Source organism: Ostrea edulis, chromosome 2, assembly GCF_947568905.1.
Source record: "Ostrea edulis chromosome 2, xbOstEdul1.1, whole genome shotgun sequence".
Taxonomy (NCBI): domain Eukaryota; kingdom Metazoa; phylum Mollusca; class Bivalvia; order Ostreida; family Ostreidae; genus Ostrea; species Ostrea edulis.
Window position 1 is genome coordinate 80,214,864 of NC_079165.1, and position 13,781 is coordinate 80,228,644.

Below are 13,781 nucleotides of genomic sequence, written 5' to 3' on the forward strand. Positions count from 1 at the left end.
TTAACCCATTACTGGTAATTAGGGAAACTGTTTGTCTTTGATCAGTGATAAGAAAGATTTATAGTATCTCTTCTGTAGAAGCATATAGCATCTCTGTGCTGTAGCTCATCTCTGACGTCACCCCGACTGTTTCCGATCTCTGGGGTTTAGAATATGCATATTGAGGTCAGGCTGCTTATCAGTACAGTGTTACAGCTTTAGCTGTGAAACGGATGCGTGTTTAACAGATTCAGTGTGAGAATCTGACTTAAGGATTATAAAGACAATGATTACAGACAAATAATTTTTTGTGTCATGTGTCCTTTAAATGACGGAAAACCCCTTTAAGTTCCACTTTGTCATTAATACATTGAAGAAACGCGCTGCTTTGTTCAATTGGTCGTAAACACATAGATCCATGCTCATAAAAGACACCCTTTCTTCCTCCCCTCTGTAGGTGCTTCTGGGTAAGGAAGTACCGATTCTGTAGATCGACGACTTTTTGCCACCGAAGAATTCTGGTCACGGTGAGACAGGTTTTGAAATTGGATATTGTTTATAGTCGTTACGTTGTATCTGTCCTATTCATGTTTAAATCTAGATCTGATGTGTTAAAAAGCGAATCATAGGACACACACACACACTTTTTTTTTTTTATCGAAATGCAGTGCATAAATACATCTTTGATAGATGGTAAAGAATCTACGTTCCATATATTAGATTATGTCAACATCATATGGGACAAGACCATTTTTATGCAAAGAATCAAATCGGCAGTTAAAATTTTAAACATTTTAAAATATTACCGAGGAAACACGCAGGAATTGTAATATGACATCCTTTATTTAAAAACAGACGAATCAATTTCAAATACTCACTTTATGTGCATGTATATGAATAAACAAATTAGTCTAAGTAAAAAAAAAAAAAAAAAAAAAAAAACAAGCTTGTGTGGTTTTCAAAAACTCATTTATGAAATAGGATTCATGTAATACATTAATTTTTAGGTGCATTATGATAAACAGTACACGGAAGAAAAAACTTGTAATGAAGGAGTTTAAAAATTCACATATGATGAATATATGTATGGAATTAAAGTATTTTTAAAGTACATCAATAGTGGATTTTGTTTGTGCTTTTTATAGATTTTTGATTAAGTTTCATGTTTAAATGGAATGCTTACACATATAGGACTTTGTTTCGCTGATTTCACGTGCTCATACTCCGGATCTATGTCACGTGTCTGGTGATGATATTGCTATCCAACAAAAGTGAATGTAGGCTGAAGAATTGTTTGAAGGTAATGACCTGAGTGTAGTTCTCTAATAAAACTTCATCTCGACTAGAAGCATTTAGATATTTTTCAATGTTGTACATGTGAAAATAACGAAAGCACACTTTCCACTACATTGTACGAAGTTTGCCAGAGAGCGATCCAGGACAATTCTCACCTTTCAATATTCCAGTCAATTAACTCGGCTCTGAAAATCTCCCTACTGAAGGTTGGTGGTTGGTTGAATATTGTTTATCGTCCCGCTCGAGAATTTTTCATTTATATGAAGACGTCACCATTGCCGGTGAAGGGATGCAAAATCTAGACCTATGTTCGGCGCTTACGGCCTTTGAGCAGGGAGGGATCTTTATCGTGCAACATCTGCTGTGACACGGGACCTCGATTTTTGTAGTCTCATCCGAAGGACCTGAGGATAACAAAAAAAAATTTCCTAGTAGTACTGAAATCTTTAATCGACAGTAAAATATTTTGATATTGATTTAGTACATAATAGTACTAGTGTTTCACTCTCATTTGTCAGAATCCAATATGATGACTTTTTCTTAATTCCTGTACGACAGTGTGTATCCTATGTAAGTTTTCAAACTACTTTGCGGTCCCGACCTGACCCTAGGGGCTATGATCTGACTTGAATCTATGCCAGTATGGTTTTTGAGAAGATTAAGACTATTTCTGAGTAAAACTATCTCGTGGCCCTGTCACAATCCCACGAGTCAAAGTGAGAAAGCTTCAATCTACATTACATAAGGACACTTAGTATCAATGTGATATTCTCAGCCCCACGGGTCATAGCGTGAAAATTACATAAGGATGCTTAATTTACCTAGGTGGAAGTTCACATTATTATTACCCCCCCCCCCCTCCTCCTAACTCCAAATGCCCTAACATGAACAAATCATAGCCTACATGCGCACTGAAGGAGGATGTTTGCCTATTCATTTCACGTGTTGTATTCCCGTGGTTCGTGAGAAGACGAATGAATCCTTGTTATGGCGATGCTCATGGTTTGAACAAACTTGAGAACTGAGCAGCAGGCTTTGTCTATCTGACACCTCAATGCTGGAACAGGTCATGTACAATCCAAATTAACAAAACTGCTAACCATTTGTAGTAATAATTTAACAGCTGCCTGAATAATATTTGCACATAGTATAATAAAGTGGACAGTCCATTGATCGTTCATTATTTGGAAATCCTGATATTGGTTTAGACACAAATAAGCAATATTTTTTTTAAAATTTGCACAAAATCATTGCACTATAAGCAAATTATGTAGGTAATTATCCTAGCAGCTTCGATGCAGATATCTCAACTAACATCAGTATACTCTAACAGTAGCCACTGGCTAGTGCTGAACATCAATATACTCTAACAGTAGCCACTGGCTAGTGCTGAACATCAATATACTCTAACAGTAGCCACTGGCTAGTGCTGAACATCAATATACTCTAACAGTAGCCACTGGCTAGTGCTGAACATCAATATACTCTAAAAGTAGCCACTGGCTAGTGCTGAACATCAATATACTCTAACAGTAGCCACTGGCTAGTGCTGAACATCAATATACTCTAACAGTAGCCACTGACTAGTGCTGAACATCAATATACTCTAACAGTAGCCACTGACTAGTGCTGAACATCAATATACTCTAACAGTAGCCACTGACTAGTGCTGAACATCAATATACTCTAACAGTAGCCACTCGCTAGTGCTGAACATCAATATACTCTAACAGTAGCCACTGGCTAGTGCTGAACGATTTACGATCATTTTTAACAAATTCGGTGTAGAAGAGACACCTTTTCATGAATTGTCTGTATATGAGTACTCTATGTTGCATCTGAATGAAATTGAAGACCGAGATGAGTGCGGTTATTACAGGACCCTGATTGCCGAATGTGATCTGAGGGAATTAGGTATTTTTTTCTTGAAAGAATTACATTTACAGATTTTAGCGGTGTTAAATTCTACTGCCCATTGAATTACCCAATTTTGTATAAGCTGTAGGTTGCTAATTTAGGAAAATATTTTGCTAGATAAGTAATCTTCAATGATATCATACAGAGATATTTACAAAATGTACCTGCAAATAGCCTCATGTTATTAAAAAGATTATCAGCAATATCATTAATGTACAATAGGAATAAGAAAAGCCTGAGGAGAGAACCTTGGGACACACCTGTACTTGTTGTTTCAGCACGAGAAGAAGCCGATCAATAACCACTCTTTGCTTTGTCCGTGAGATACTGCTTAATCCACTGTATAATACATGCATTACTGGAGATCCTATGTAAGACCTATACGTTACACTCTATCAAAAACTTTTAAAATTTCACAATAAATAAATCTTACTTCTTTATTTTTTTTTTATATAATTTATTTATTTTTATTGGTCACATACAATACATCAGACACTTACACAAACATACCTTTCATACATGCATACATGCTTCAATCTCCCTGTGGTTACTTGCTGTACAATAGTGAAAGTAATAATAATAACAATAATACATGTACTAAAAATAATGACAAGTACATGTAGTAATAATTAATCAATTGCAAAAATATTTTCCCACTTCATCCATATTTTATCAAAGTTATGTATTTTAAATGTTTGAATTGCAGCATATTTCTCTACATGATATTTAAACTTTAAGTGACATAGTAATCCAACAAGATTTGGTTCTTTATTCTGCATTAAACAGGTAAATATGTATTGTTTAGCATATAGAATTATAAAGTTTATAGCTTTATTATTTAAAGACAGTGGAATTTCACCAAATATTATATTTGACACATTAAAACCAATTCTTTCTGAAATTTTTCTATATATATGAAGACTTCACTCACTCCACAATGTTTGGGTCTTATTACAGGAAGTAAATATATGTGTTATTGTTTCAATATTACTTGTACAAAATCTACAGAGATCATTTGTTTTAACACTAATGTTTTTCAAATAATAACCAACAGGAAGAATTCTATGTAAAATTCTAAACTGTAGCCACTGAACAGAAGAATCACTAGATGTTTTGAAACAAATTTTAAACACATCTTGCACTGAAATATCATCTACTCCATATGAAGATAGTTCAGTTTTCCACTTGCCCATAGAAGTTGGGATATCTTCTTTTGCATTTAAAATATTTTAAATAATATTAGAACATCTTTCATGCAATAAAACTGGTTCAAAAAAATATAGGCATACATGGATTAACATTTTGTTTGGTTGAGTGTCTATCAATTGACTTCTTTATTTAGTTTGAAACAATTGTTATATATACCTACTCGCTGGTTGACATTTTTGTCAGTGATAGGATGGTATAGGTGTTTGAAGAACATTTTTCCCATGGCTTTTCATATGATACATGTTGTAGATATAGAACGATAAACTGAAAACAATGAGCAATAATTGAGTAAATGATACCGGTAGATGAAAATCACGGAAACATTGAAAATCAAGAATCTCATATTGCAGGGTGTTTTTTTTCCTTTTAGATTTAGAAATTACATCTATTTCCTTTGATCCCAATTTTCACAAAAGACCTCAAATTTGAAAGACATCCCTGCTCTACATGAATTTCTCTTGATTTACAGTCATATTCAGAAACACCTTCACACCGTTTGAATTTCTTTTCTTCTTTTTTTTTTTAAATACAGTTTCCTTATTTGTATTTCCCCGATATTTTCATTTCCCTGAATGTACTACACTGACTGATATATCCAAAAATACAAAGGCCTTTTGATCAGAATTTGGTTTATTTGCCTTCTGACCTTCTATTTCCAGATATCAATTCAAACTTTGTCAGTATTTGGATTCTCATTTGATTAAGAAAATGCTCTCCCTATCAGAGGAAGGCATGTTGATATGGCTTAATGGTGAAAGTGAATGAATATAGAATTGATGCACCACAGGTTATTCAAAGCCTTTTGTCCAATAAGTGAACCGAAGAAAATAGCTGCGCAAGATTGGTTTATATTGTTGGGGAAATAATGAGTACATTATGAACACAATCATGATCTTTGTCAACAAGTATTTAAAACATTATTTTAACATTCTGTTTAGAGAGGAAAAAATAAGGTCGACCCTACAGGCCTCGATCAGTTCTTTCTCTCACAGAATGCACAGTTTTTGGTTTACATCCTTTACTTACATAGGATTTTACAACTTATATACTCTGGGGGAAACCGAATGATATTTATAGATTTCTTATGATTCATCGCTTAAATTGGATTAAAATTGCCTCACGCGAGTAAATAGGTGCTTGGTGAAAAAAAAATGAGGATTTAAAAAGTGAATTAAAGAAATTATTCCCACAATTATGAATTTTAATCAATACCTTTGTACTATTGGTAAGGAGAATAAAGAATTGATATATAGGTGGACGAGTGATGTAGTATTTGTTTGTACAGAGCGCAGTTATAACCCTAGCTGGTGATGGGTTGGAGCTGGAGGGGATCGAAGCCCTCAAAATCCTTGTTATAGTTTAATCGGAAATATAAGTTAGATGGAAAATTGACATGTTTAGAATCTCTAGAAGTTTTAAGAGGTATGAGGGCTGAAGTATCAGCAGAAGAAAATGAACGATCTTTGAGGCCTATTGGATCATATACATTTTTTCTGAATATTATTTTCTATTTATTGAAAGTTAATGAGTCATTTCTATGAATAATAATGGTAATCTTTTTTATTTGTCGTGCTATATTTAACGTGTGGATATGTCTATAGTTAGCGGGAAACGATAAAAATAGCGAGCTTTAAGTGTAGGATGGAAAACCCAATATAATAGTGCATCTGTCGTGTTTTCGATTCGCCATGTTTTGCTATGGATATCGTCTATGTCCACATCTTACCAATTGCTTTTATTCTAGAAGCAAACATTATGGTGAGTAAGTTTTTAAAATTCCCGTGCTATATGCAATTCTATTAATATTGATTCCAACTCTTGAATTGTTTGCATAAACGTTTTATACATGTATTATAGTATTACTCTTGATGATAACACACTATGTTATGATAAGAATTGAACGGAAGGCGTACACACATGTATTATGGCCTGCCAAAGCCGCCCAAAAATATCACTTAAAGCAATTCTTAGTTTCGTCGGAGATTTGGGTTAAATCTGTAATAGTTCTGTGTCGCTGACTGGATATGAATCATTAGAAGTTTTCTGATTTTTGTTCTCTGTAGATATGTACCACAATGTCACAGTGCGGTGTACACGAATTCCAAAAGCAACTCGGAAATAGTACAGGAACTCAATGCGTCCCTTGCCGAGAGTGTCCGAGTGGATATAGGGAGGTTTCGCTGTGTAGTGACGTCACAGATACGGAATGTGAACGTTGTCCGAGAGACACATTCTACAAATTGACTCACAGAGACAAAATGTGCCGAGAGTGCAGAAAGTGTGCATTGTCAACTGAGAAGTCCAGTTGCTTGAACGACACTACTATCAACTGTTCTATTGATTGCAAAAATGCAGAACCTCTACCGAGTTGCAAGTCATGCTCTGTTTGCAGGAGAAATGAATTTGTGAAAACCGGTTGCACCACCACTGAAGACACAATTTGTCAGCCTTGTAAACAGTGCAGAAAACACCATTTTGTCATCAAAAAGTGCACACGTCTTAAAAATACCCAATGTAAACAATGCAGCAGGTGTGTAAAAGGTAAATCTTATATCTACAAGCGATGCAGAAAACACAGAAACACACAGTGTAGACGATGTTCCACTTGTCCACCGGGATCGTACGTCCAACGAAAGTGCACCAGACACCGTGATACTAAGTGCGCCCCCTGTCCCAAAGATAGTGTTGATGACGTCATGTGCAACAGGTGTCCCCGTGGTACTTACCATAATAAGTCCTCTACCAACAGGACTGACTGTGTGTCGTGTGATTATGGTACTTATATGGACCTAGAAAGTCATGATTTGGGAATCTGTAAAACCTGTCGCCGTTGTGGACCACATGAAGAGACAGTGCAGGCTTGTAATACTACTCACGATACGAAATGTGGTCCATGTTCGCATGGTACGTATTACGGATCTCGATACAAAATTTGGGGTGTGGGTAAAGTTTGGGTCTTCCTGTGGATGACGTGCATAGGTCTGAATCAAAACAGCATTTTATACGAGAAACTACATGTACAGTCACAGATGTAATTACATTTTCAAGAAACGAAAAGATATTTCATACATCTCTAGAAGTAGTCCATTACGATTGGATATCTACTGGTATCTATTTATTTTTATAGTTTCTTTATTTTAGGTTTCTTTCGTTTGCCCTCCTCTCATACTTGTGTGAAGTGCTCAGAGTGCCCAAAACACCAAACCAACTTCACTAGTCTTGTTGTAGACGAATGTCAGCGGCAAATGAACGGCACAAACAAACTCTGCATGCCGCCTGCTCCACCAGTTCTGCTGATTGTTGAATCGGGTCAAGGTATAACTGTACTTTCTTGAAGGTTAAGAAAAGATTATTCAAAGTTACATTTAAGGATGGCAGTATTCTTATCATAAGATTTGAACAGGCGATGCTAGTTACGATGTGTTGTGATTCTGCGGTGTTTGAATTTACATGGATTTTTGTAAATTAGGATTCTGGAAACCACGATTCAACTTCCGAAAGTGTTTCGAATGGCTCCAAGATCGCTTTCAATGTTTCGTCTTGACTGAGTGACAAAACGAATTTGTTTTTCGTCTTCTTTTGACTTAATTTCACCAACCTAAAACAAAAGGAAAACCATCTTATGTGATTTTTCCCTGTGACACCGATTTTAAATTTCTTGTAATAAAATACGATAATTCTTAAAGGTGTTCTATTGATGATTAAAGGTTTATCGTTAAATGTTTATTTCGTTTTGTTTTAATTCTAGATGAATATTTCGTTTTGTCTTAATTCTAGGTAAATATTTCGTTTTGTCTTAATTCTAGGTGAACATGGGGCTCACAATGAAGACAGGGATGGGAATGAAACAAAACCAGACATAGCCAGACACCAGTTTACCCACGACAAAACGGGGACCAGTTCAACAGTTGTGACTACTACCAATGATGGATCTGAAATTGATAATGGGAGCAAGAACATACCATTATCCCGTTCGGGAAAAAATAAAGATCGAGAACTTCTTACCACAACCAAATTGTTTGCACATGGAAGTGAAACATTCACAAGCGTGAAAGACAGTAACATACCATTCTCCAATCCTCTCAGATTAATATCCACTGTTTTTGCAGTGATCCTCTTTCCAGTTATATTTTCTCTCATTGTAATGATGTGGTTAAAATTGCGAAGATCGAAAGGAAAAAGTTTGGTTTTAATCAAGAAACACGTGTATAAACAGGGTACTGTTTCCATACCAACTCTTTTTTCTACTAATTCTATCACCGACTGTTTCGATTTGAGCATCCAGTACAATAAGACTAACCCAAAGTACAATAGTGACCCTGAATTTTTCAAGTGGAATTTGAATGGTGATTTCGAACCTTTAAATATGAATGACAGAAGAGCGTGTACATTATATTCTAAGTCAAGATCGTTAGGTACTGTCAATGCCGTGGACTTTGAATTTTGGAACGATCGATCACTTCCGAGGAGTAAGTGTACCATAAGGTACAATGCCTAAGATCATCCCCGAGGAGAAACGATGGCCGTGTCCTTCTCATTTTCTAGCGCATATATAAACTTCTGGTATTTGTTATATCATTGTCTCAGCAGCTGATTAAAATTCTAAATCAACAAGTGATTTTAACATGTGACCAAATATCTAAATTATATTGCTTTCAGTGGTCTCGACAAATGTAAAAAAGAATTTTAACTTTATTCGCAATTAAAACATTTGAAATATAAGCTGATTCTAAATATTGACAGATATGCCCTGTTACCTTTAAATGAACAAAATTTGTTTTTACAATGTATTATCTGCCATGAAAGGAAAAGAATTGTCAGTCATTAAAGACATCGCCAAAAATATACATATTTCCAACTGGACACAATCAAAGGAAGATGTCGAACAGCTCGGGTCTAACGGAAACCGTCGACGCTTTTAGTGGGACGTATCTAAGATGGTTGGAAAAGGATGTTTTACCAATGATTTCAGGAACCTTTCTTTTGTGTATCTTTCTTTGTGGATTAATCTTGAATAGTCTTACAATTCATGCGGTCCGAAAGAAACGGGTGACGGCGCTTCATAAACATCTGTTTCTGCAGTTGGTGGCAGTAGACGTTGTAGCTTATGTATTTGTCATTATTCCAAACATTATAACCTCTTTTGCAAAAGACTGGATTTTATCAGAAGCACTATGCCAAATATCGGGAGCATTTGGAACACATTGCTTCATTTGTTTATTCATATTTCTTACTCTCCTCTGTGCGGAGAGAATGGTAAAATTGAACAACCCTAACACCCATGATGGATTCTTTGCAAATACGTGCATTAGCGTCATTTTTTGTATTGTGACGTGGGTAGTGACGTTCATTGGAAGCGTTCTACCGGTAGCTGGATGGGGACACATTCAATACATCTCTGCACAGAATAGATGCAACATCCAACATGACAAAAATAAGATAAACATGAACTTGATTTTCATCTTCGGAATGTTTCTGCCTGCGTCGGTGTCCCTTTGTTTCAACATTGGAACTTTCCTCCAAAGAAAAGAACTTCTAGGAAGTCTTAAGTCGCTGACATCCTATGTTAATAACGTCAATGTAAGAGTTAAAAGAAAGAGCATTGCAGGTGGGGCAACAGAGAACATTAAACTTGGGGAAATCATTAATAGCCAGAGTCAGTCCTTGACAGACGTAGAGAATGTTAGTAGAGTGCTGACAGCCACCGACATAGAGATCCGCCAGTCCATGACACACGTGGATCTGCCCCAACCTCCACGGACACCAACGTACAACTCCGCGAATGTTGATCGCCCCAATTCGAGAAACAGAGTTTCTCCAGTGCATGAAGAACAGGAGAGACCTCACTCCAGAAACAGCATATCACCAGTTACTGAAGTCATGGGCTCGCGAACAACTCGTTCTGAGAGAGAAATGAAGAATAACCTGATCAAAGATGGGGTTTCGGTTGACGAAACGACTTTTGAAGCCAAGAGTGTTGCTGTCACGGTTTACAAAAAGTCACAGGAGCAGGTAGACTTTCACCTCGCTGCCACATACATGTTGATCATGGTCATTGTGTTTATTCTATGGCTTCCTTACATTATTGTGTGTTATGTAGATGTGTATGACGTCACTTCCGTTTGGGGCGGGTGGTATTCCATTGTTGTGATAATTTGTGATATCAGCTATTGTATAAAACCCATTGTGTTTATGTCTCATAATCACCTGTTCAGGAAAGCCACATCAGAAGGTGTACCAGATAGTTTGAAAACAAGAGTAACGAGAGCGAAGCGGGTGTTATCGAAAACAGCAAGAAAGGTCGATGGAATGATATTTTTGAAAATGGGAGATGACTCAAGAACACCAATCATTAAAGAGTGAATGTGTCTTCTGCGATGGTACACCGAATGCAATAAAAATATATTTGTCCATTTTGCTATTGTGATTCAAAGTAAAAGGCATTATTTTAAATTGTTGACGTGCTCTAAATACACTATTGGTAAAAGAGAGCTATTTTAAGAACAACATTTAGAATGACCTTAATCGGTAATCTGAAATGTTGGCTGATTATGAACAGGATTAAAGAATTAATAATTAAACGGCTCATTTTCTCTGCTTTACAAGGCCACTAAGACAAAACATATGGAGCATACACATTGCGGTAAAAATGTTGATATGTAGCTAAAGGAAAATTTGCAGTTTTTCCGTTCCCCACTGAAAGATGTCGTCATCAATCGTCAGCTCTTTCGGGGGATCGTTCTTTCAGTGGTTCCAGGACGCGGTTCTACCCTACTTACTGGGTACTGTGACCATTATCGTGATAATCGTCGCTCTTGTCCTCAACATCCTTCTGATTGTCACTTTGAAGAAACGGAATATGATGAAGTACCCATGTAACCGGTTCGTTTTGGAGTTGTCTGTGATGGACTTGGTTGCAGTAGCGTTCATTTTGATTCCATCTGTAGTGGCAGCCTTTGCTAAAGCCTGGTACTTGACTGATTATTTCTGTTACGTTCACGCGGGACTCATCATCTGGTTTCATCTGATCACTTTTGGATTACTCTCGGTCATGTTTGTTGAGAGAATGGTGAAGATCACGAACACGGATTTGTACGCTAGAGTATTCAATTCTTCTCGCGTTGTATCACTACTGTCAGTGTTTGTGTGGAGTTTTACCATGCTTGTTACGGCTGCAGGCCTCTCACCATGGCTGAGTGTTTCTTATGATTTTTACCAAGCTTCTTGTGTGATCCATTTGGATGATAATATCTATTACACTCTTATTGTTATCATGTTTGGATTGGTGGCATCCATCATTACATGTATCGTTACTGTTGTAAAGATCTTCAGACACAAAAAGCAGGCCGCTGAAAAAGACGCTGTGAAGAAAAAGAACAGTGTTACGTCTATCAAAGAAGAACCAGACGAGAAAACAAAACTCAGTGGCAAAGGTGGAGCGTTTGGCGGACTTCTTTCTCAAACGAAAGCTAATAAACAGAGCGCAGGTGCTAGTAAATCCACGTCAACAACGGGCATCGGCGCGTCTACCAGTGGACGAGGGAAACCTCCCAGAAACAAGCTGGCGTTAATGGCAGCCCGCAAAAAGATCAAGAAGGCAGTAAGCAAAACTAAGGTCACGAAACTATTTTCGCTGAAGGAGGACAACGGTGATCCCGATCTTCACATGATGGTGACATACCTCATTGTCTGGATAGCAATGTTAGTTTGCCATCTGCCGTATTTCGCCATCAACATCGCCGACTTTGCCGATTCTGGGGATATTTGGGGAGGTTATTATAGTATTACTGTGATTTTTTTCATGGTCAGCTACTGCATGAAACCTGTCATATACCTTGCACACAACCGAAAGTATCGAGAAGGCTATAAAGAGACGATGCCCGAGAAGGTAATAGAGAAAGCTAACACAGCCCGCAAGTCCGTGTCCAATTTCATGGACAAACTAGACAAAGCCATGTTCAAGACACCGGGGAAGAAGAAACTGGACGCTACCCTCAATACACATATGGCTGCCAACAAGTGGCTTAGGAAGGTTAGGAACAAGAAAGGAGCAGGCAATGTAGCAGGAGGAGGGCTTCTTGGTAAACTAAAACCAAAAACACAGGTTGAGAAATCCAGTACTGAACCAGAAAACAAGACCACGAGCACATCCTCAGACCCCAAACCTCCTGCATTCCAATCAGATCAACAACGGGCAGCTAAACCTGTTGTCGAACGTCTTCCAAAAAGTATGTCGCCTACCACTGCCGATACTTTTCAGTCTCGTGGCTCTATATCTACCGCACGCGATGTTAATTTGGCTGAGAGAGTGGCAGTACCGACAGCATTGGTTGTCAATGAAACTGCGAGGAGTGGCCGTCAACACGAATCCTCCTTTACTGGAGACCCTTATCCAGAGGAGGACAATTTTGCCCCCACCCAACCAAATAGAGTCCCCGAAACAAGAGGTAAAATGATGTCAATAAATACAAATCAAAACAAATGGCGTCAGATCGGCAAGATGGCACATGTATTTGAAATAGAGGACAGCGAACATTCTCACTCTTTGGATCTGGTTTAATTTCATGCCAAAGGCTATTTCTGTTTTCATCTGCAAGTACTTATGCATACTATATTATTTGTTGCAATGCCTTTTAAATTTTCATACGCATATAAATCATTTGAATCATTCTAAAAAATTTGTTATGTATCAGAAGTCGAAAGATTTACATGGAGAAAATTTCCTAAAAGACTACAGAACTTCAAGAAATTATTTTCATAATGCAAATATCAAGTGCACACGAATAAAAAATTCCCAGCTTGACTGTAGTTAACGTCAGCATTAGATTGGTGGCCTGGTAATTATTGGGTTACATGTCTCTATGCGACAAAAGACACACTGAACGATAATATTGTTTGGACAATGTAAGACCTGAGTGGGTGATTAGGGGGCAAATAGCCAGCTAACTGGGTTAATCTCTGTATATCAGAAGTACAGCAGATATGTTAGCGGAGTTCCACTGCTATGTACAATGGTGAACAATAGCCCTCACCACACACACACAATCGTGCTTTGAATTGCCTACAAGCCATTGATAGTCAAAGGAATTGAAATTAACCAGAACAAAGCTATGAATCGTTTAACATTTATTGTCTTGATGAAATTACGGCATTTTTAATTGGCTGAAAAATTCGTTTTATATCTGCATCAAAGAAAACCTGATTTTGACTTTACCTTGTGTATTGATACGTCGTATTTGAAACTTCATTCATATCATGTTTTATTATTTGAGCTCAATGTTTTAAAATACTTACACGATAAGGAATAAATTTATTATTTTTTCGCTGGATGGAGGTATACTACTAAATGAAAACCGGAAAACATTTTTTTCGTGGTATAC

The 13,781-nt window shown here is 37.1% G+C and overlaps 1 protein-coding gene across 1 annotated transcript; it reads left to right on the top strand.

Annotated features, from left to right (window-relative positions):
• The first annotated feature begins 4,907 nt into the window (after nucleotides 1-4,907).
• On the top strand, nucleotides 4,908-13,044 carry LOC125681413 (G-protein coupled receptor moody-like). Its single transcript, XM_048921487.2, has 4 exons — nucleotides 4,908-6,159; nucleotides 6,465-7,305; nucleotides 7,543-7,716; nucleotides 8,208-13,044. Exon 4 carries the CDS (start codon nucleotides 11,105-11,107, stop codon nucleotides 12,959-12,961), a length of 1,857 nt encoding a protein of 618 aa, XP_048777444.2. The 5' UTR covers nucleotides 4,908-6,159; nucleotides 6,465-7,305; nucleotides 7,543-7,716; nucleotides 8,208-11,104; the 3' UTR covers nucleotides 12,962-13,044.
• Nucleotides 13,045-13,781: the final 737 nt, after the last annotated feature.